Below are 24,779 nucleotides of genomic sequence, written 5' to 3'. Positions count from 1 at the left end.
CGCGACCAAAATCTATAAATACATGTAGATGGCTTGATGACTGTAGAACCGTTGTTTGGTTTAGGAGGACAACGTTCAACTAAAACTATATACGCAGCCAAAAAAAAAAAAAAACAGATCTAGTAGCACAATTTTCTTAGTTAAAAGCACGGTACTTTATGTAGGTTTATTTTAACAATAACAGAAAAAAAGTTTTGCTTCTTAAATTATGAATTACAGTGTCGCTCAGAATATGTTAACGAGCCCGAACGTTGACTTTCAGGAGAAAATGTGACACTGCCAAGCAAATTCACAGATTCGCAATACCCTTCTGTTTGTTTTCAACTTAAATAAAATTAAACCCTGATACAACATTTTATTTTATTCAAAAAATAGGTACAAAGGGGAAAATGTAATAGCGAAAGGTACAGATAGAAACAAAACACGAAAATGAAGCGAACGTTTTTTTTTTCTTTTTTTTAACAGAAAGTCTTCTTCTCTCAACGGCTGTTGTAATCTTCTAGTGAAGCGTTAAACCCAGAGAAGAACTCAAATAATCGAATATGATGTTATAATTAACTTTTGATTCGAAACCCCTTTTTCCCCTTTTAGGGAAAAAACTTAGCTAGCATGCCGCGGTTTCTGACACCATCTAGAACTCAAGACACAGGGCAATATGATTTACTGCTTAGATTTGAAGGATGTAGCCTCCCTGTATTTTCCCGTACATTTGTCTGTAAAGCAGTGCCGCAGTTCCCGGGAATATTTTTGACACTTGTGTGGAATTCTTGAAATGCGCTCCTCGTCTCCCAACATGTCCGTATCCTTCTAATTTGATCAACAAAATCTTCTCCTGGGTATTTTTACCTTTTAGTTCATAAAAATTACAGAACATTAATCTTCTTCAAATTATTGGGCATCGACCTCCCAGCTTTTCCCATATTTATTTACTGTAATTTTTGCCGTGTTTGCTCCTCCAACCACGAAGACGCCAAAAACCGTGAAATGGTCTACTAATTGAAGGGTAGCTTGGGAAGTTCTCAGTTCCTTACATGGCTACAACTGTTAACAACCACCACATCGTGGAACCAGGCAAGTTATTTAAAATGGACAGTATTGTGAACTCGCTATTTTTGGATTTATTTGCTGTATATATAAATTATTGTCTGATGAGGGCGTGAACCACGAAATTTTATCAGATCCAAATTGTATCGGTCGCCCGTCGTATTTTACGTATCTATAAAATTAAAAGGGCCCATTGACTCCGTGCTTAATTTATTTAAATTATAAATCAACTGGATGATGCGGACGTTTCAGTTTGATCTCAACGGAGAACTTTGTTGAGCGTTTTTTGTTATGTGAGCTGAATTAAACGTAAGGAAGGCGAGCGTGACTGCTATACAATCTCCTCTAAAGCTGTTTATATTCCGTAATATTGTGACAAACGAAAAAGGTTTATGGTGAATTCCAAAGTAATTGCTTTATTGAAAGTTATATTCCTTTTGCGGGTCAAATAAAACAGGTTTAGCTCGGGTCTGCTTGTTTAAGGCTCACGACTCTCGTCATTAAGACTACAAAATGACTGCGTTTAAAACGAAGCCAACTTTAGAATCGATCAAGTTCGCTGAAGAAATGGATAAGACCTAGATTAAGACTGTATTAAGGCAACAAACTTTAGTAAATTGATCTCCCGTGAATTTTTGCTGCTTTCGCCTTCATTCAGCGGCTTTTGTCGCACATGAACATGTTTAGGCTTTTTCATTTTAAGCTGTAAGTTGATTTCATTTACCGTGAGTGGTATTTTTATCGTCAGTTGGTTTTGGTGTCATGTGCTCATTCATTTGCGAGAAAAATGCCGCTTTCGTTGCGAGTTGAGCATTTAATTTTTTTTTATCGATAGCTGAAAGTAATTGCATCGGTAGACGCCGGTCGTAGTTTCCGTAGCTTTAAAATAACCAATTGAATTATTAAATTGTAAATTGACTGAACGAAATTGTGTCGGCCCCGTTTTATTCGTATCTCCCCATGAATTCTTTGCTGAATTTTCCCTTCATTTGGACGCTATTGTTGTACATGTGCGGCCTTGTTTAATTAAAGTTCGGAATAACCGTGAATTGAGTTTGTTTTACCTTGATTTGATTTGTTATTCGGGGAACATATTTTTATTGTTCCGTAGAATATTAATCTTGCACCTATAGCCACCACACGTTTCGTATTTTTGCTTCTCATTAACCAGAATGGAAACATATTGAAAATCCCAGTAAATTGTATTAAATAACCGTGATGTTCCGCTCTTAGGCTTGCCTCAATCTTTATGCTACCTCTATTGTGTATATTCAATACACAAAAAGTATAAGAACATTCTTGGTTTCACATGACAAGCACGCTGTTGTTCAGAACAAGTTTTTAATTCATTGATGCTGCATCTCTCTATGGTTGTTTGAACACACTATGCTGTATCCCACTATGATGTTTGAACGCATTGTGTGCGCTTTGGATAACGTACAATGAAGACAAAGGGCTTTTAACAAATTTATTATATGTTAAAAATAAACGAACAAAACAAAACGTTGAATGTAGGTTATACCGTTGTTTGTTTTAAGACAACATTAAACTAAAACTTTATACGCAGCAAAGAAAAAACAGACTGAATACTATTATATCTTAGAAGAAACTATGGTAACTTATGTAATTTGTCCAGCATCGATATCTATAGAAGAAAGGGATTTTCTTCATAAATTTAAAATATACTCCGAATATCACTTCGGGTGTATCTAAATTATAAAATACGTCGATACGGGGAGGGCCAATTGCGAAAAAGTACGGATAGAAACAGTTTAAGAAAGTGTGACAGAACTATCTTAATTTACACTGGAACCCCCCTTTCCATTTAACAAGATTAAACATTTAGAGTAAAATGTTAATTAAACGCCCTGGCCTTCCGTCCCAGAGCCAAACCACGAGTGACTTGATGTGGTCTTAAGATTTTAGTTTATTGATAAAACCCAAGTTTGTGACTCTTCAAATGAAAATAATTTAGCAGTGCTTTTGTGTAGTGCTGTTTACTGTAATTCGCTATATACACCTGATTCTAGGCTTAAAGTCAGTATAATACCTCAGTGTGTGACCATTCAAATGAAACTTCAATTTAAGCAATTAACTTACATGTGACGATGCTTGTCTTAACTTTTTCAAAATATTATCTTGAAAGTTGCGGGCTCTTGGGGGTGAATGAATAGCAAACTATCCTTATAAATGTATATACTCATGGCGTGCTTTCTCGCCGAACCACTATCTACTTAATACGCTAAAACACTTTCAAGTGAGAGGAATTTGAATTGGCAATTATCTGTTAGTATAATGACTGATTCTTCTTTCATCTCCAGTTATAAACAATCACCATCTTCCGTTTCTTAAAGAGCGACATTAGAGCGGGCATTATACAAAACTTACCATTTTTCGTCTCCACACAGTTCTCTAACTGTATCGTGTAAATTTCCTACGCCAGGACTCTAAAAAAGGCTTTCGTGCGAAGAAGGGTTTATTCATGTCACGTAAAACTGAAAAACATTTTTTATTTCACATGACAACCAGAATGTTGCTACGAAAAGTCACGAAATAGTTATTTCTCAACTGTTTCGTAATCAATAAACCCTCGTCGTAAGCAATGGTTATCTTTTAAGAAGTTGGAAGCACTAACCGATTTATCTGTCGTATAAGAAAATACCCGACTTTTATTCAAGTAGTCATTGTGTTAAAGGAGTTAAGATGGAAACAAGCAGTAAATCGGGTAATGCTAATTTTTGTTGGACAAAAATCGAGTACCAGAATAATTTAAATCACATTGCGTTATTTTCTACCCTTTCTAAAAGCTAAAGATATAACTAATTATCCGTGATAACACCAAAAACAATTCCATATCAGAACCTGAGAAAATGCATGAATTTCAAAGTTCACAAGAACCATGTAAAGTATAGGTAAAATCTCTTTCGTCTTTTAAGTGATTCAGTGGAATTCAGTGAAACTTCGAAATTCGTTTTTGATGTTTGGTTTTGTTAGAAATGATATTGACATGATATTTAAAACAGTAACACAGAGAGTTTGCAATAAGACGTACATAATTTTTTTCCAATAAATACTTGAAGTCCTGGTGGACCCTTTCTTTCTCAAAACTGATTTTTATTGCATTTGTTCTAACAATTTCGACAACTTTTCAAAGAAATAAGTCGTCTGTTTGTAGCACTTTAAAAAAATTGAGCTGTAGCTAATATGGCGCTGCATCAAGAAAGTCGAAACGTTTCGTGATATTTTTCAACCAACTATTAAGGGGTGATGCATCAACCTAACCATAACGTGTTCCTAGCAAGGGAGTGGAGGCCATGTGGTACGAAGAATGTATACACATGCTAAAAATACATTTAGGAGCCTTCTTAGCAAGTGAATTGCACCCGTGATGAAGCGACTGAACTTTAAGTACAAAAGCTAGTAAGTTCGGTTATTCCTTATAAATTCCGTTTTGGCATCGTACTTTACGGTAATGGTTGCCTACAATAGTAATAAAAGGAAAGGGGGGTCTTTTGCCTTAGCTGGATTTATGTGTCTCGACAGATCCAATCGCCTTTTCAATGTCTTACGCTGAACTGTTATATAACTAAATAAAAATACCAAAATTTACGCCGTGACATGATACGTTAAGTATTTTAAAACTTTTAAATGTATTTAGAGTTTTTGGTCGCGGACAAGGTCTCAGCTCAGTCTGGATAGATTATGACACAGCCACAGTATTTGTGTAAGATATAATTTCTGCCTTCGCCTCATTGCCTTCGCTGCTATACAGAAAAGAAAAAACGACGATTCGAAGTAAGTGGCAAGTGGCGCGCTGGCCTGATATAGTTTTCGCGTTCGACTTGTCATCAACGCCGGTCAGTTGTTCGCGCCTTATTCATTGAGGGACATATATACGTGGCTAACATGGCATCGACTGTTTACGAAAGGGAAAATTGCCACGCCGACAATTGTCCGAAAGTACTCTTTTTGACAGATATATGAACCCATGAAATTTGAAAGAATGAAAATTTTTTAGTAAGTTTGAAGATGGTCAAAACTTTCGTTTACGAACTGGCAATGCACAGACCTTCAAGGTTAGTACAGCATCAAGATATTGGTTGTTGGGGTGAGCATTCATTAAGTTTATTGTTGTTTGAGGTGTTCTTAAACAAATATATCTGCTTTATTTGTATACATATTAAGCACAATATTATCTGTTTTGCTCGCGTGATGTGAACTTCAGAAGGACGTACACTCTGATGAAAAATGCTTTTAAAACCTTGTTTATTCTGAGTGATCAAGGTAAACCTTTTTCAAACAATATTACCATATCGGCTGCGTGCAGTTAATATTTCAGTTACATGTTCCAAGCATAAATTATCTTATTAGTTCGAATGAAATTCTTTTGGTGATCCCAATACTTCGTTGGTACTTAAACGTATCTTTTTATCGATTGTTCTCGTGTCTGCATGACAAGTAATTTTATAAGAAATCGGCTACAAAAACCTATAAACACTGCTTGACACTCTTTTAAACGCACAGACAATTTGCCTGAAAATCCTCCATTTTTCACAGAGATATTAAAATAAGCGGGGCACTCTGTCCATTTTAAAGGTGGACCATCTCACTCATTAAACATATTTCTATTGTTTAAATGTTAAGAGAGGATTTTCTCCACGCTAAAAGGTTTCCGACTTCAACACTGGCACACAAAATACACGTCCTCATACTGTTTCAAACAGGCAGACAATTGCCCGAGAATTCTCCTTTTTCACAGATATATCAAACAGATGAATATTAATATAATCTTGAATGTCTTGTAGAAAATTTACGCGCCTCGAATTTATATTGGCGCATTAGTATGGTAAACGTTTCAGAATATGAAATGAAAGTATGCCCGCGAACGAGGTATAATATACTAAAGGTGCCTCCTAATATAATGCCTCTAAAATTCAGCTACAAGAAAATTTAAGAAACAATTCACTACACATTGACATTCACGACAAGAGCACACATCTCTGGTTTACACTTATCCATGTTCACCAGCGCTAGGTGCTTATTTACTTATTCCTCCTTATTGTAAGGAAAATTACCCTCTATATTTTCAAAGCCAGGATGTTTGTTATTCTTGCCATCCTGCTTTTTTGAAAAAGGGGTCATTTCTTTCTCATGCGAACTAAGTCGCAGGGAAAGCCCGACCGTGTTCACTGGGAGCGTGCTAATCTGATTAACGTGCACAGTTTTGCCTATAAAAGGGACAGTGTCACCATGATTTACTGCTACTTGAAAAAATGGAGGTGTTGGTATAACTTGGAAATCCAATAACAGTCGCCCAGCCTTGCTGAAATGTACTGTGCTAGTCATGGAAATTGTCAGGGCAGTAGTGGCCTAAAACTTGAAAACGTCGGCCCGACGTTTTCAAGTTTGACAGTATTTCTTGAAACTCTTTTACTTATCAGTAAGATGCTTATAAGGCTAGTTGCTGGGAATGCCAAGATTTCTACATCGGAAAAACAAAACATAGACTACATGACAGAAAAACGGAACAATTCAAAGCGATCACAAGTAAGAGTCACGCATCTGCTATTGCAGACCACGTCACGTCAACTGGTCATAATTTACAATGGGACCACTTTAACATATTAGCAAGGGGACGGTCAGATATCCATTGCAAAATAAAGGAGACTTTACTGAGAAGAGATTTAAAACCTGCCCTGAATGAAAATGTAGGCAGCGAAAAACTTCATCTTTACTAGTTTGCACTTTGTTATGTGCAAATTGTTATTTCATTGTATTTTATTTTCTATATATATATTTTTTTCATCACCTGTTTTTCGTCATTTGTCAATCCAATTGTTTGTTGAATTTAAATTTAGTTTTACTTCCATTTAACGGTTAGTTCTGAAGATATATGTAGAAGCATACGAAGCGTCAAGTAAAAGGCCTATTTTTTTCTATCAATGCGTTCGTTCGTAATGTTCATCACCGCAGTTTGCGTGTTGTTTTTAGTTAAACTACGATGGCCAAAGAAAAAGAGTATTTACGATATAAGTTCGAAGTTGCTCGGGAAAGACAGATAAAAAGCGCAAGGTAGTTTTAAATTTATGTTTACTAACGTCGGTTTAGCAGGATTTAGTTGGAATTTAAAATCGTTCGGCGTGGACCAAGTGCAAAACAAAGCAAATTTGATGATAAAGTGCAAAACAAGGCAGATTTAGGGCCTCCTCGGGGGCTGGGGGGTGTTATCCAGGTTCCCTTGTTTCCAATAAAGTTTTCTTTATATTCCCGTGTTCCTTAAAAGTATTTCTTCGATTATGATGTTCCCTGTTTCCATAAATATGCTTTTGATCTGGTTCTCTCATTTTTTTTGCTTTTCTCCAAGTTCCAAAAGTTAGTAAGTACTGCCACGTTCCCTAAACCCCCAGGGGAGCCTTATCATTCTTGACTTCACGCCAACCAACTGTTGTTAATAAAATGCTTCCAAATGGTTGACACTGATTTGACCTTGATGGTTGTTTGAGGCGTTCTTAAACAAATGTATCTGTTTTACTTGTATACATATTGAGCACGTTATCTATTTCGATTGCGTGATGTGAAATTTAGAAGGATATACACGTTGATGGTAAAAGCGTTAAAAACCTTGTTTGTTTGGAGTGATCAAGGTTAAACTTTTCCAAACAATATTACCATATCGACTGCGTGCAGATAATTTTTAAGTTACAAGTTTGAAACATAAATTATCCTTTTAGTTTCAATACATTTCTTTCTTTTATCCCAAGACTTCGTTTGCACTTTAAAATAAATTTTATCGATTCTTTTCGTGCGCGTTTAACAAGTACTTGTCAATGAATTCCCCACAAACACCCATTAAGGCAGAGAGTGCATATTGATATAAAACCTTTTTAGCAGCAATCCTTTTTGCCATGTTTAATCAAGGATGTTCTTCTGTCTCATCCGCTTACGAGCCTCCCGCGGAGAACCATTAAGGGGCCAAGAGCATCCATTTGTTAGTGTAAAACGTTTTCTTAGCAGCAATCCTGTTGCCATGTGCATGTGATCAAGAATGTGAAGCGTTTTGCACGCAATGGTAGTGCATAAAACTTAGAGGCCCTCTTGGGTTGCCTACACTCTCGGCCCGCACATTCGAGAAGAGGGAACTCTGAAGAAAACTACACATGGCAGTAAGTTCACAATACATGCTATATCGTTATGTTGAAACAGTGAATAGATCGTACATGCTATCTTTGTTGTTAGTAGATATACTTACCACACTTTTTGAGAAATGTGTAACGTTTCTGCTCTATTTTTAGAGTTAAATGGAGCTACTTGTATTTGTTCACAGTAGCTTTTGTTAATGGGCTTTTGTTCGCTTCAATCTGATTGTGGTAAACATCACAGAAGGGGGTGAATAGGTTCGTGGATCGCAGATAAGCTGAGAAAAATTTGGACCTGATTCCGGAACTCTTCATGTCAGGAGGTTTCGGATCGTGGATACTAAAGGAAGTTCGGATCAATTTGGTCGGTCTTTTTGGCGGAATTGTCGCAAAAAGAAGCAATGAAACGAATCTTTTTTTTAAAACAAATTGGCATACCAACAACATCTTCGGTCCGTTAAAGTGAAAATACACCACACCAAATTTTCAAGTAATGCGGATTCAAATTTGAACGAAAACAGAGGCGAATCGAACGGATCGGAGGATTTGCGTACCATATTATTTATTACAGATCTCTTGAGCTAGATATAAAGAAATTCTCATATATTGGAGAAAAGAAGAAACGCTTCCGAAAAATATGGACTCGCTTTTTTCCATGTTTCCAAGAAAAAACGTTTTCAAGTGTCGATCTTAATAGGAAACCAAGGACCAAATAGTTAATCTGTGGAACTCTTCTTTTAACCGTTGTCCGGGATTTTATGGATTTTTGGTCTAAACTGTTCTGAAATTAGTGGTAGGCAACTATACCCATGAAAAACATCATATTTGAACATCTAAAGGAAGATATAACCTTAGTTTGCGGAGAGAGATCAAACCACGGCTATAAATATCAAAGAAGAAGAAGAAGAAGAAGAAGAAGAAGAAGAAGAAGAAGAAGTTGTAATCAATTTCCATCCTAGCCATCGGCAGCCAAAGACGGTTATCAATAGTTTCAGTGCTCTAATGTGGCAATTGTGAATAAAAAATGACTATTATTTTTAGGTTTCCATCGACATAAATATATATTTGGCTGTTCAAGAAAACCTGTTAAGTTATACCACGGAAAATTCATATTTTGTTTGCTATTGCGCTAGACCGAGACAATCCTTTTTTAGGCAAGCTGTTTGTTGCCGCATGCGAGACCAATTGATAACTATCGATCCGATCGATAATTTTAAAATCTTTGACAAGAATCGTTGATAAGAAATTACAACTTCAAATGATGCTGTAAGTAATAATTTATGAGAGCTTTCTGAATTTTGCATTAGGTGATGCTGTATCGTTTAATTCTCGTCAGTGTTACCGTAGCAATGTCATACGCTTTTTTGGGCTCAGCGTTTGAAAAGTTTTGGAAAAAAAAAATCCGTGATACATTGTCAATCTTTCCCATCTTCGGAAGTTTTCGGCTGAAAGCATCTTCGGAAATCTAGGAATCGAGAGCACGGTCTTCGGTGTACGATCTTGGATTTTTGGACGTTCTCAATTTATCATAAGCATCGGAAGTCTTCGTGATTTTTCGATCAAAAGTCTCGGAAGTATATTAACAGCCGTTTCAGGTCTTCGAGTTTTTTAAAAAAATAAATATTTATTTAATTTGCACTCATAATACACTTAAATCCCGGGTTAAATGCACCTCTATTCTATTGTTTGGCCAACAGGATAATTGATATTTTAGTCATTGTTTTATTAGTATTGTAAAATCTTTGGGATACAATTTGTGGAACTGTTTTTCTTTTTCTGTACAGGCAATCAACTGACACACAAGGCTATTCAAGATGACAGTCTGGATAATCTTGTTGATATTGGGGATGGCAAATGGTGATCAAAATGTGGAATTCGATATCTCCGAAACCAAGTAAGTATAGTCGACATTGTAAGAAAAGAATGATCAAAATATCCACAAGGTTTTGTACACATGCAATTGCTAAAAAGTAGTGTGCAAAAATACCAAGCGTTGGAATGTCAGGTCAGAAAATTTTGACCTCATTACTGCAGATATTTCTTTCTTGATAAGGCAGAGACAAAAGAAGTCCATAGCGCTGCATATCACTATATCTTTTTTGCCATTAAGAGGGTCTCAATGGGGTTTAGTGTTAAGTGTTACTTGCCCATAATTTTTAGTGTTTGCTGTTAAATGGCCCAATTTTTCAATGTTTAGTGTTTCCGAAGAAAATACTGTTAAGTATTTGGAGGTTTTTCGTGAATAACTCATAGTCTTTTAACATTGTAAATTCTTATCTGCTCTTCGAGAGTCGGTCATGAAATCACTCATGAGCTTTGAGCCTGTGCTGTGTTCTCTTCGAAATCTTCGGTAATCTTCGGTATCTTCGGTAGTCTTTAATCATCTTCGTTAGTCTACGTAAATCTTCGCTAGTATTCGGAAATCTTCTGAAATGATCGGAAATCGTCGGAAAATTGCCGAAAACTTCTTGATATACTAAACTTCATAATATTGGCATTTTGTGAGCCGTTCTTGTTTCTTTTTAAATAAAATTTACTGTTACAGTGAATTTTTTACTGTTAGTGTTAAAATGCCTAAAATGTAACTGTTTGATGTTACAGAGCTAAAAAGTGAAGTGTTTTGTGTTATCGAAGTACCCCCATTCAGACCCTCATTACAGAGTGGGGGGGGGGGGGGACAGGGGGGTCTAAACCTCCCGCTTCCCGTACCTTTTACTCCCGCCTCCCGCCTCCCGCCCCTTTCCGTAGCGGTTCTCTCCTGTTTGTTCCATGTCCATTGCGAAATATAATGAAATGTTACGAAATTTCACTCGTTTTCTCCCGGTTCCCGCCACCTTAAAAAATCCCGCTTCCCGCCCCCTCTCCTCCTGCTTCCCGCCCCTTTTCTCCCGGGCTCCCGCCCCCTGTCTCCCCCTCCACTACAGACCTTCAAAGCAGTCCGGACCGTGTTAACAGTTGGGTTGGAACTTTTGGGCTTTGGCCTTTTTTAACTGAACGTACGCGTGAAGATATTTGCCGAGTTTGAATAAATTACTTTTGTTGCTTTCTCGCAATTTTTTCATAAAAATTAATATTATTAATAAGTAGTCACATAACAGTTGGAATGCAATTTTGAATAAATAAGTACGAGTATTTCTTTTCTTTGAAAAATTTATGACTGCTTACTTATTCCAAATTGCACAAGAAAAATCGAAACATCCTTTAATTTAAGCTCAAACATTTTGTCGAAGATATAAATTTAATTTAAAGTAAAACACCCACTTAGCCTCCAGCCAACTGAAAATGTTGGCCATTTTTGTGACATTCACTGAATTGTACCCGACGGGAATCATTGACACTTTCCTGTTAAAGAACAAAAGAACTCGTAAAAGTACTTTCTTCATTTACTACTGTAACGAATGCGTTGCTATGAAAAGCGAGTACTTGCTTGTTAGACGGAAGGGAAGTCACATTTAACCCTATTCAGACCGGGGGAGGGGGGGGGGGTGCTTTTGAGGCCCGCGCCGACTTTGAACGCTAATAACTTTTTCAAGATTTAACCAAACCCTACCAAACTTTGTGAGTTTATCTAAAATTTATCTGGAAATAAATTGGAAGAAAATGATATTGTGCCAGGAACTTGACATCACCATGGCAACGGCATTTTGATAGGCATGTTTTCCCAAATTTGTACCTTTTTACGGTTTTTAAGCACAGTTTTATTGCTTTTGTGTACTTTGCAGTAATTTTGGGTGGTTTTCTGTCATTTTCGAAAAATTTTGAAATCCAAGATGGCGGCTGTTTTAACATTATGATGCAATTGTCACGTGATTGTCACGTTACCAAAAGAAAGATGTTTGGACATACTATACATCCTATGTTTCATTGTGATTTCTTAAATATTCTGGAAGTTACATAGGGGGGCTTCCCCCCCCCCCCCGCCCCGGGTCAGAGAAGGTCCAAAAAAGCCCGGTCTGAATAGGGTTAAAAATAAAAAAAATTCTATTGGTATAACTTTTATACATTTTTTCTTAAATATGTTCATTTCATTTGGTTTGCACAGGGTTTTCTCTGCCTCCCTTGAATGTTCACCGAGGTACAGGACAACGGACAAAATTGAATGCCAATTCCATTTGAAAAATGAGGGACAGCGAAACCTTTCTGTGCTCAAGTGGCGCACACCGCTGGTGCAACTGACCTCTGATTGCTTGTCTGTCATGCGCAAAGGAAAAAAGGTACCATACGATGGCATCTTCATGAAGCGTAGTACTCCTGGCCCTGATCAGTTTGTGCTCGTGGCAGTTGGACAGACCGTGTCATCAACGTTTGATATTTCTGAAGGATACGACATGAGCAAAACTGGAACGTACTCTGTAGCAGTAGACACTTACATAGAATATGCAATAGGTAGTGTAAAGGGTATGAACGAACCTGGTAAACCAGATATCCCCATCAAAATAAGTCATCTATCTTCGCCATTCGTTAGGTTTAAAGTTGTCGGGAGAAAGGGGGGTAATGGTACCTCGGGGCAAAGGGCTCGTTCTTTCGAAAAGGAAAATAAACGTACCCTATCAGTCGGGAACTCTCAAAAACGTAGTCATAGTATAAATGTTCCTCTAGATCCTGTTGTTGTCACTATGCCGACTGCAACAACCGAAATTCACCGCGCTGCATACCATTACATACAATCCGCTATTTTAGACCTCCGAAGCAGTCCAGACCGTGTTAAAACTTGGTTTGGAACAACAAGTGCAGACGCTGTTATCGAAAAGTTTGAGGTAATAAAATGGAGAGTGTGTTAAGCTCAGAAACAATTACTTATGTCCATGAAGGGGCAAAATGCGAAGCGAATATATTTGCTTACACTTCTAGGGGAACGCGCACAATTTACCTCTGTAGTGAGTACCAGAGAGCCCCAAGTCTTTCAGGATTTGACACTAAAATGTCAACAATTGTACACGAGTTAACCCATGCTTTAGCTGACACAAACGATTTTGAATACGGTGTAAGTCCTTGCAAAACGTTGGCCAAATCGGCCCCTCACTTAGCCGCTAATAATGGGGACAACTATGCTTATTTTACAGCATCGCTTTTTCCATTTAACTACGGATTTGATGCCATGACCACATTATCAAACGGTTATATATACTTGTTTAAAGAGAATATGTACGTGCGATATACAGATAGCAGTGCAGTGACTCCTAACCCTGCTTACCCGGTGCTGATAAATGACCGTTTTGAAAATTTGCCTGAAGACTTTACTCAAGGGTTTGATAGTTTTTTCCTTAACGACGTATACGGGCATGCTTTTGCAACCAAGGGCAGTCAGTATATTCGCTTCGAAGATGGAAATGTGACAACAGTTGATTTTGGATATCCACGATCAATAAATTGGTTTTGGTGGGGTGTAAGCGGTAGCATGAGCACAGGTTTCGATTCTTCGGTGCAACTACCGACAGGCCTTGCCTATGTCACTAGGGGTCCCTTGTATGTACGCTACAGTGATAAATACCAAAGTACAGTGGATGCTGGGTATCCTAAAAGACTCGATTCCGGTGAGTGGGGAAATTTGCCAGAAAACTTTGAAAGTGGTTTTGATGCGATGGCAATTTTTCCGGATGGGAAGCTTTATGTAACTAAGGGCACTGAATACCTTCGATATTCCAACCCTTCGAGTTTGCAAATTGATGATGGTTATCCCAAGCCTATTAAGGGAGATTGGGGAAACGTTCCTCAATAGTGAATTCGTATCATACAGTAAACACCCGCGTTTAAGAACCTAGATTTTTTTCAACTTAGTCGAAAAAAAGGTTCTTATAGAAATGGTATTTAGTGGGATTTTAGGCTACTTAGGTTCTTAAATAGGTTCTTAATTGAATTCTCAATTTCTTAATTTGCAGGGCATATGTGATATGAAATATATTGCTGTATTAATAATTATCTAGAATACAGTTTAGATGATAACCATAACGTAAATTTATCTTTCCAAAATAGCTTGCATGTCTTTCGTGCTTTGTTACATTTCATCTGTGACTTCATTTTCGTAAAATAAGAGCCTATTGACAATTTTAGGCTAAATAGGTTTTTATGAAAAGGCGGTTCAGTTAAAATGAAAACTTTAGCCTAACATTTGCTTAATTTCCCCCCCTTAGCTTCTTATATGCGGGTTTTTACTATATTTGAAGAGGATCAGTTGTTAACTTACAATCCGAGGGTAAATAAAGTAATCAGTTCAGTTCAGTGCAGTGGAATCCTGGGTTTTTCAAACCTTCTATTTCTTGAACCTTCCGGTAACTCAAACTGAGGTCGTCTCGTGGATTTGCTTCATCAGTCGAATTAGAGCAATTTTCAATTGAGTGTCGTAAAACCAAAACCAAAGTAATTACTCTGGCCAATCACAAAGGACACAGACAATCCAGTGAACCAATCAAAACTCGAAGCAAATACATGTAGTTGGCACGAAGCGCGGGAAAACGTGCGCGAGCGAGTCACAATTGGTTTTGGTTTTACTCCTGATTGGCCGAGAAAGTGGTGCGAAATTTTTAAACCAATCACTAAGCGTAGTGAACGCAAAACCAAAGCAAACGCAAATTACTTTCGACACTCAAGTGAAAACCGCTCTAACACCAATCAATTATATCATCAGTTGATTTCTTGAACTCCTGAATTCTCGAACCAATTTTTGCGTCCCTTGGAGGTTCCAGAAATTGAGATTCCACTGTATTTTTGTCGACTTTGGTATAGTGGCAAAGGACAAATTGTAGAAGTTATGGTAAGCTTTCTGTCAAGACGGTTCCTAAGGGACTGACTTGGATTAAGTTTTAACTTTGGTTTTGGGTGGATAGACTTGGGTATTATCAGTAGCGCTGTCGAGGTTTTGCTGTTATTAACAAGTCATACACATGTAACATGAAGGGAAAATAAATTAAGTTTAAAGTCTGCGGTGTTATCTGTACTCTTCAATTTAGCTTTCATTTATGTTTTCTCATATTTCTCCAACTACATTGACGTTTAGCGGCGGGTCGACTGCAGTTCTTAAAGTTTCTATTTTCAGTCAAGAATTACAGTCAAACGATAAAATTTTCCAGGATTCTTTCATCGTTTTACCTCGAAAATGATAGCCAATTGAACGGAAAAGGCTTGCTTTGGTCGCGTGCATGTGCGTTTTACGGGCGTTGAATTACATGATACGTGTATTTACAGTATTTTCTCAATTAAACGCCCCAGCGTTTATTTCAAACTTGGCCTGGTAGACCCGGGGTTAAATCGGGTTCCGGCATTTATTAACGAAGTGTTTTTTTTCCAGGTTGACTTTTAATCCCTCTTCCTCCGAGACACAGGGGCAGTTTGTCAGGATGGGACGATTTTTTCCTTCGTTCCGCCCCGACAGACTGCCCCTGGGTCTCCGAGGGTGATAGAGGGTCTCAATGGGGTTAACCGTTAACTGTAAAACGGCCAAACATTTAGCCGTTAGGCGTAAAAATTGGAAAATTTAACCGTTAGCCGCAAAATATGTTAAGTAAAATATCGGTCAGCAATTGTAAATAAAACAGACTAGATTACTTCATCGTCCCAGAATGGTCCTACGACCTAAAATATATTTTTCAATAATGGAAATTAATTTTTAACTTTAAAAACAATGGGAATTAATTTTTAACTTCTGTTAACCGTTATGGATATAAATTAACCGTTAACCGTAAAAAGCCAAAATTTTAACTGTTAACCGCAAAATCCAACACCCCATTGAGCCCCTTTATATACGGCGCGTGTTTTTTGCAATCAGGATTTTTGTCAGAATTAAGAACGTAAACAATATATGAACAATATCGGAGCAAGTAAATGTTATGGGCACAAGGTTTTGTATTCATAAACGGCAATCTCGCCGACGTTCTTTTGCATCTTATAAACATTAAAGCTGGAGGAACCCAAGCGTTTTCAAGGACAGTGAGTTTGATAACCCAAGAAAAAAAACCACGTCAGTCATGACAAAACGAAAGCGAACATTGCTATGTGTTTTTTGGTTTTACACCATCCATCCTTGCCATGGTACGCCGGTACTTTTATTCTTTTCCTTTGAACATTTAGTAACATTTCTAAAACAGCATACCGTGCTACTGATGTTGTCCATTCAAGACAATACATATACTTGCTATCTTAGTGCCGTAACCAGACCTTTGGCATAGACGAGGCAAGATCTTGATGGGAAGTTTTAAGGAAATGCCCTCCAGAAGATTTGAAAAACTAGAAGCTTGGATACTCCTTCTTAAACATTTTTCATAAGGTATTTCTGGAGAAAAATCAATTTTGTCGAGCTGGGGATTATTTTTCCAACTAAGCTATTAATTTTTAACTATTAATTTTGGGTTATAATCAAGACGAGGCAAGTGCCTCGTCTTACCTCTTACTTGTTACGGCCCTGTAGCTCGACCGCAAATAAACGCCGGAGCCTTGATCAAACGTCCCCGGCGTTAATTTAAAAATAAGCAGTTTTGACCCGGCGTTTATGCGAGGCCGGCGTTTAATCAAGGTCCGGCGTTTGATTGAGAAAATACGGTATATACCTAAACGACATTTCTTATTTACGCTAAGTGATGTCTGAATAATATTCTAATCGAACTGATGATAGACAAATGTAAAGAGTATACTTGGAGCCACCTAGTTTTTGATAAAGTGAGTGTTCAAAACGGGGAAGCTTCAAAACGGGGAGGGCCAAAATACACTCCACGTTTCTTTTTTTCTCGACGGGATACTTTTGTCGTGCCGCCACATAAATTTTTACATAAATGAATATAAAGGATGTGCTTAAATTTTATTCCAAGTACAGTAAAAACTCGCGAGTAAGAACCTATTGTTTTTCAGGTTAGCCTAAACAGGTTCTGACATAAAGGGTTGTTAACACAAATTTAGGCTTATTAAGTTCTTAGTAGGTTCTTAATTTCTTAAGAAAAAAATTCAATATTGTTATAGAGCTATGCTTGTGCAAAAATGAAGCACTAATCATTTAGAATATGACATGATATACATGCACAGTAGTGCTTTGTCCAAACCTTTTTCCCAAAAGTAAACATTTTTAATCAATTTTAGAAAATAAGAACCTGTTTCCAAATTTGAGGCTAAATAGGTTCTTATAAAAGTGGTATCTAATTTGCAAATTTTAGCCTAACAGGTTCTTAAATGTTAGGTTCTTACTCGCGAGTTTTTACTGTAAGCTAAATTTAGCGCTTTTGCTTAAGTGTTAAAATTGTGTAACTGTAACGGCCAAAAACAATCAAATACCAGCAGCTTTCACAAAATAAACTAGTGCTTTATAAAGAACAAGAGGTTTATCATGACTTTCCAGAACATTGCTGGATGTTATCGCGTCCATTTGTACGAGCGAAAAGAAAATGCTAAATTTCTAGTAGTTTCGAAAGCGGCAGGACACCAAAGTGGCGTTCTTCGAACTTTTTTAGATATTGAAAAAAATAAATCGCTACTGAACCTTTAAAATGTATTTACGAAAATACTTTTCTATAGAGGTTATTCGATCAAAATATGAAGAAATTCGAAATTTCGCGACTGACGCCGGTTCACACAGTTTAATTATTAGGAGTCTCCATTCTGGACATCAAGGCATGTCGACCTCACGAGTATAAGCGAAGACACACTGTATATTTAGTTAACCGAGCGCAGCGAGCTTTTTAGGAAGCGAAGCGGCATTGCGAGCAACGAACTCGCAAGAGGGCCGTAAATAAGAAGAGGCATAAATAAGACAAAGGACTTTATTGAAAGTCTGTCGCGATTTTTGCGAGAATCAAGTATCCAGTAATAGCTACTACTAAATGAACCATGAATGGTATGTAAGAGACTTTAGTTTCCAGGGCCATAACTAACAAGAGGCAAACTTGCCTCGTCTAGATTTTATGCCAAAATTTATAACAGAACACTTTTAGCAGTTGAGAAAATAACTTATGAAAAATGTTGAAAAACGCGTTTTAAGGGCTTCTAGACTTCAAAATTTTCTGGGGGTATATCCCAGATCCCTCTTAGAAAGATTTTGCCTCGTTTATACTAAAAGTCTGGCTACGGCTATGGTATCATAACTTGTTTAACCCTCGGACGTACAAGCAAACGCATACCGCCACCATCGTGCAAGCGGGGGGGAGGGGACCACGGAGTTTTCGTTCTATTAAGGCGCAGCGAAATATATTTGCACTGAGTAGAAAGCCCGTAGCGAACTATACAAGATAACATATTTTTTGTTAGCGATGACGTCATTATAGCCGCCATCTTAGATCCGCCATCTTGGATTTCACCATTTTTTTAGAAAGTCAGAAAATAACGGAAACTGATGCAAAATCAGGCCAGAATGCTTATGGAATGCAAAAATAAACAAATCGTTCAATTCTGTTTCAAAAAACTGGAAAAATAAAGAAAAATGTTAAAAATGATGGGGATGAATGAACAGCTACTGAAAGTTTCAGCATTGTAGAGTAAATCTTCTTTTCAAAATTTGAAAAAACCTAACGGTGGGGTGGCAGCACCGCTCGGGCTGGATAGGACAAGATTAAGGCAAGGCAATAAGATAGCACGACACAAGCAATGCCAAAGCTTTGGGGGAGGTCGCTACGCCGACTTAACCGAACCACAAGGAGTGACCTCAGTTTATTGACATATATCCGCATATCATAGCCCTTCACCACTGGGGGAGGGGGGAGGGGGGGAATTTAATTGTTGCAAATTTAACTTATTCGTGCAAAAGCTACACAGACAATGGCCTGAGATATTGTTCCGCTACCTTTATTGCAAGACAATGCCTAAAAGTTCAACCAATAGGTAAAGTCGTACTATAAACTAAGTTGGCGAACAACTCGCCATGAATAGAGCAACGAATAATCCGAGTTAAGCTAAAATATATTTCTTCTAGACTACTTTACAACGTAACAGCACAAATTTTGAACGTGAAAGACATTTGTCCTAACTGCGTGAATAGGAAAGCATTTATTTAAAAACATGGCCTTCACTGTTGTGAACTATTTTTTGTTGTCTAGGCAAGTAATGCTAGATTGCATGACCAACTGAAAATAAAAGAAAAAAAGCCATTAACTGCGTTTTACCGCACGGTAAAAGCTTTATAAAAGCTTAACAGAACTTTTAATAATGGTCATGTGTATGATACCACCAGAGTCTAAATCGTACGTTTCTTGAGCCCGCGCTCTAACAAATAAGCGGTACAATAACTATAAGAAAATACTATGTGTTAACTATCACAATTGTCACGTTGCATGCGTAACGTGATTTGGACCGTCTTAATTTGAATTTGTACATTTTACACTATCCGTTGAAGGCAGCGCCCAATAAAAACCTTTGCTAATTTTGTAACCATTTTTATTGATTTTTTTGTCCAAAGTGTTGGTAGTAATTGTATAATCAATGTTACGAAAAGTTTTTTGTAAGAAGTGCTAGTAATTTTGACAACAAATAATACGGGCAGAAACTTTCACTGACAGCTGAAATCATTTTATACCCAAACCACTTACCCCTTCCCCTTTTTTTCCTTTTTTGTTTCCCCCCCCTTCCCCTAGCGGTACCCTTTATGTTTAGTTTCTCCCCTCTAAAGAACGCGCCTGATGTCCGAGCGTTCTCTTAGCGGTGCTTTTCCCACCCACATGAAAACTAAAAGCAGGGGAAGAAAGGTGAGCAAGGTTTGTATGGATACCGGTATCTCCTGCTGCGTGTATGTTACTAACGCTTCCCTCTTTATATTCTAAATAAATGTCCGCCGCGACAGTGTACGTTCCAGGCTTGGCCGTGTCGTAATCAGAAGAAAGATCAAACTTCGACGAGAGGTTCTCTCCAGCAGCAATGGTCACGAAATCGCGACGTCCCGGAGCTTCGCGCTTCATTAAGATGCCGTCATATTTCAATTTTTTCCCATCTCGGGTGACGGCCAGACCTTTCGGCGCTAACTTGTTCAGTGGTGTGTTCCACGTCAGCACAGAATATGCGCGGTCACCGATGTTCGTTAGGTTGAAATCACACTTGACATCCTCGGTGGTTTGGTAAGAAGGTAAACAGGCGATGGAAGCGGCGAAAAGCCTGTCAAAACAAACACGAATTTGTTAACATATCGGTGCAAAACTTCAAATTCGAGCCGTATTGTTTTAGAACCAAATAAAGAGCTTTATTTTTCCAAGCGAGTTAGAAAATAAAAAGACCGAAAACAAGAACAATAACAATTACAACAACAAGGCAACCTGATTAAAAGACGTGCACTAAAGCAATGCTCATCTAATATTTGACATCGTGCGTGGTACGAGTTCATGGACAAATATTTTTGTCTGAGGAAAAATACTGTTTTTTAGGGAAAATAGATTTAACAGTGTGTTGGTAAATTGCCGGTGACATTTTAATCTCAGAAAAACCCTCTCTGCCTTCTAATATTCCTGCCTTTCTGTGTGCCTACAATCACTCACTTGGTTTCGAAGGAATCCGACAACACACTGTCGTCTCCATTTACTTCCATTACAACCAGCAGAAATGGCAAAACTATAAATATATTTGCCAGCATCATGCCTTTCATCTGCAATTATTCATTAAAAGGACAGTAAAAAAAAAAAAGAGTAAGAATGGTGATGGAATGCTGTAAAGCCGATATGAAAGGATTCGTGTATACGAAATGCGGATGAGATGTAAAGTAAAGAAATGATCCTCGCAGTGAATTTGCAATGAAAGAAATTGCAAAGCAAGAGCCAGAAAAAATAATTAAGGTAATTGCTTCTAAAAAATAATGCAAAATAACTAAAATTTCTCAATTTTCCGAGTTCTTATAATTATTTGGTGCAATTTTGTTTCTCTTAGAGCGATGAAAAATGAGAGAACATGATTTCTCTGTTTGCGTCTTTCGTTATTCTCGAAAACATGGATGTTTTAATTTTTTGACATATTATAAAAATAAATTGTATTATATAAATAGATTTTGTAAGCCAAAAAAGGGAGCTTTCAATTTATTAATTTTTTACTGGATTTTACAATTATTTTGATCCATTCTGGTAATATAATAAAGTTTTTAAAGTATTGGGTTATCCATATATGTTAACTGTTAAACTGAATATGCTCACAGCAGAATATGCCCACAGAATATGCTCACAACAAAACGATTTATTTTACGGCAGATAAAAAAAAAAATGGTGGCATTATAAAAATTAATTGTATCGCTATCCTCTTTATACTGTTTGCCTTACAGAACAATTGTTGGTTAAGACTTTTTTGTACATGTTTTGTCATCGCTCGACACTTCTTAAAACTTCTCATAGCTACACTCAGTATAGATTTCTCAAGTTTCTGTATTAAAAAATGTCACGGCAATATAAGTTTAAGTTTAACTAAAATAAACTCACAGCAAAATAATCCTATCAACACACGGTAAAAAAAAAATCAATTCACCTCACCCAGTAAAACTGTATTTTATTTTATGAAGGCAATCTCGTGAAGGGGAACTCATAAAGGCGATTTTACAAAGAAAACATGCCGAACTATCATTTCAGAATAATCAAGTTGTATTATTGATGATGTGCACAAGTAATATAACTTTCACAGAACGTGATTATTATGGATCTTCCCGTGAGCCTTTGTTGTTTGTAGATTTCACGGAATACCGACCACGTTAGAGGAGATTATTCGAAGAAAATTTGGCCGTCTAGCAAGCTTTTCGTCTCCTTTCTTGAAAGCCGCGTATCAAAGTTTGTCCTCTCTCCTTCCCCCGGAATCTATACCGACGGGCGTAAGCTGAAGTCATAGACAGAATTTCGCGCATTGATAGCTTACCAAAGTTTCTTGCTCATGGTGCTCTGCTGGCACGCTTCGCCCACTGGAGCCACGCTATATCCATATCATGCAGAAAGCCAACTTAAGCAAGCATTACGTAAACAAAAGCATGCTTTCTTCTATTTCAACCAATAGCAATTCGATATACCGGGGAACATGAATCGATAAGATGCGACTTTTTTGCTTGGATAACGTCGGTCGTAATCTGAGATTCCCAAAGTATTTTAAAGTAGTTTTAAAAACTGGCAGTGAGCCTGTGAGTCTCAAGTCTTTAGTTTATTTCAAAGATCTACGGACGTTTTCCCTAACTTGCTCGAGCCAGAGAACTGCATGTTGATCAAACTCTGCGAATTGTCAAATTAGAGCTTTAAACACACACAAAAAAATATTCTCATTCAGAAATTTATGATGTATAAATTTGCACCTCCCCAAAAAAACATTAACTGACACAGGATAAATGAATCAAAGGCATTTTCGTACCACGAAACGGGTTGTCATGTGAAATCAGGACTTCTTTAGTGTAGTACAGTGCACGTATTCAATATTCAATGGCCGTGTGCTTTCTCATACGGTAATGAGTTTCTTGATCGCTACCAACACGTTAAACTGTCTATCGATTTGCTTAAAAATTACTTCATGTATAACTAAGCGTTTTTAATAACAATTGCTGCCACCAGTATGGCCTCTGTGGATTGGGTACGGGCCTGCTTGCTTCCACAATAGTTTCGTGGTCTAATTTGGTCTGAAATATTCATCCCTGATTCCACAAATGATTGACCGACTTATTTACACGTTTAGATGAAAGCTTCTAGGAGAAAGCTAAAATAGAGAATAAAAATTGTGCGAAAAGAAACGGTATATAGGTACTTGCAGACCATTTGTTCGTTTTGAAACATGAATAATATGGAGAGGGATAAAAGGTGTTCTCAATAGGATCTGCTTTGATGTATTTTTTGATAAAATTTGCATGTTGCGGTGACCAAATTTGAGTCACGTTCATCGTCATGATTTTTCCTGGATAGATCAGTAAAAGAATAGTAAGAATGGAATTGTCCCCATCAACTATCAAAATAGACCTTTTATCAAAAGCACAATTTCACTAAGTGAAAAATCAGATATCGCCTACAAGTCTCTCTACTTTCTCGTGAACGACTTTAGCTGGAATGGCGATTGAAACGTAGAGTCGGCATAGTAATTGAAAGGTACCTTTGGCGAAGATCTCTCTTTCATAAGCGATGGCTAAAACTGCTATTAAAAACAGCTACCAATTGTTGGAACAGCATGTCAAAAGGATCATTATTGTGAACTTACCATTCTTGGGTTCAAAGTCGCTGTATAGGGCCTGCTTAGCGCGTGAATCACCCAATTTTTCCTCTGTAATGTATATTCAATGCGCGCGAAACATAAAAACATTCTTGGTTTCACGTGACAACCAAATCGTTGTTAAGAACAAGTTTAGAACTGATTGATGCTGTATCCCTTTATGGTTGATTGGACGCATTGTTTGCGCTTATAACAACAAGCAATGAAAGCAGAACGTTCTTACCAGATTATTTTAATAACAAAATAAATTTAAAAAACAACAACAGAAAACCCAGTTTGACGTTTGCAGTATCGTAGTTTGGTTTAAAACAAAGTTAAAATAAAACTTCATAAGCAGCAAGCAAAAAAATGTATTTTTTTGGTTTAAAACTATGCCACTTTCAAAAGGTTTTCGTCTTGTATTATGAATTTGCTCAGAAAATATTAACGTACGCGAGTGTTAACCTTCATCGAATAATGTGACACTGCCAATCAAATTCACATATTCATGCGCAATACTTTTCGGCTTGCTTTCAACTAAATGTAGTATTGTATTTTATTCGTGAAATACGTAGAAAATAAAGAAGAAAAAGCCAGTCGTAGAAGGTACGGATAGAATCAAAAAAAGAAAAACTATTTTTCTTTACTAGAGACTCCCATCACTGGACAACCGTTACAAACTCTTCTAGTGAAGCGTTTAAAACTGTATATCCCAGAAACGAACTTCGAGTGACTAATGTGTCCTAACTTCTGAGCCTGTCAATGAAACCCAACTGTGATCATTCAATGAACACTATTGAGGAGTGCTTTCATGTGCTGCTGTTTAGTGTGCTGCACAATATGTGTTGTTCTCCCCTTTAAGTTTGTGAATGAAATTTTAGGTGTGGGCCATTAAAACGAAACTGAGCTATCGAGCAGTACTTACATGTGGCAATGCTTGCTTTAAATTTTTTTTTTGGCAATTTTTAAATTTTATTTGCCTTTGCGGGGTCTTGGGAGTTGGGAGTGATTGAATTAAAATGGTGATTATTTATTTTGGTATACTAATGGAAGCCTAGCTAATTTAACATCACTCCTGAGTCTGGTTTCAATAAACAACTTTCATTTTCTGTACAGAACAGCAAAACGGACCTTGTAATGTATAGAACTTAAAATTTTCTTCTCAATAGTTCACTTGCTGTAGCAGGCTGTTTTCAAAGAAGGCCCCCCTACTAAGAAAGGTTTATTCATGTCAAGTAAAACACAACGACATTCTTTATCCAACATGACGACCAAGCCGTTGTTACAAAGAAAAGTTTCGAATTAGTTGATTCCGAACCACATCGTATTCATAGATCCTCGATGTTGCAACATCCAACATATATATATGGCGCAAAAAGAAAAAAACCCGCCCCTGAATCATGCAGTTACCATAATAAATGCCTTGAACCCTTTCTTTCTCATGACTGATCAAAATGACGTTTCTCATAACAATTTCAACAAACTTTTAAAAAAATAAGTTCTGTGCAGTGT

The 24,779-nt window shown here is 37.3% G+C and overlaps 1 protein-coding gene, 1 long non-coding RNA gene and 1 pseudogene across 3 annotated transcripts in view; 2 read left to right on the top strand and 1 right to left on the bottom strand.

Moving 5' to 3' along the window:
• Positions 1-15,095, top strand: part of LOC144663902 (uncharacterized) — a 284,797-nt gene extending 269,702 nt beyond the window's left edge. The window contains exon 2 of the long non-coding RNA XR_013572697.1: positions 14,312-15,095. This is a non-coding gene — a long non-coding RNA (uncharacterized LOC144663902). The remainder of the gene's footprint in view (positions 1-14,311) is intronic.
• Positions 9,941-15,095, top strand: LOC144663896 (extracellular protease-like; annotated as a pseudogene). The gene is made up of 2 exons (XR_013572691.1): positions 9,941-10,074; positions 12,223-15,095. The product of XR_013572691.1 is annotated as an extracellular protease-like (transcript).
• A 4,641-nt stretch (positions 15,096-19,736) lies between these two features.
• Positions 19,737-23,354, bottom strand: LOC144663889 (extracellular protease-like). The gene is made up of 3 exons (XM_078524974.1): positions 23,277-23,354; positions 20,615-20,721; positions 19,737-20,237 (listed from the first exon to the last, which is right to left on the bottom strand). The coding sequence occupies exons 1-3, from the start codon at positions 23,277-23,279 to the stop codon at positions 19,739-19,741; spliced, it is 609 nt and encodes a 202-aa protein (XP_078381100.1). The 5' UTR covers positions 23,280-23,354; the 3' UTR covers positions 19,737-19,738.
• Positions 23,355-24,779: the final 1,425 nt, after the last annotated feature.

Source organism: Oculina patagonica, chromosome 8 (assembly GCF_052425735.1).
Source record: "Oculina patagonica isolate OP01 chromosome 8, crgOcupat, whole genome shotgun sequence".
In the NCBI taxonomy this organism is placed as follows: Eukaryota; Metazoa; Cnidaria; class Anthozoa; order Scleractinia; family Oculinidae; genus Oculina; species Oculina patagonica.
Note: the sequence above shows the minus strand (reverse complement) of the source record. Positions and strands in the feature narration are given on the sequence as shown.

What these genes read in the sequence shown, in the direction of transcription:
- LOC144663889 (XM_078524974.1), bottom strand. An exon ending in TCGGATTCCTTCGAAACCAA is followed by an intron (nt 20,238 to 20,614) that starts GTGAGTGATTGT and finishes TTGTTTTGACAG; the next exon opens with GCTTTTCGCCGCTTCCATCG.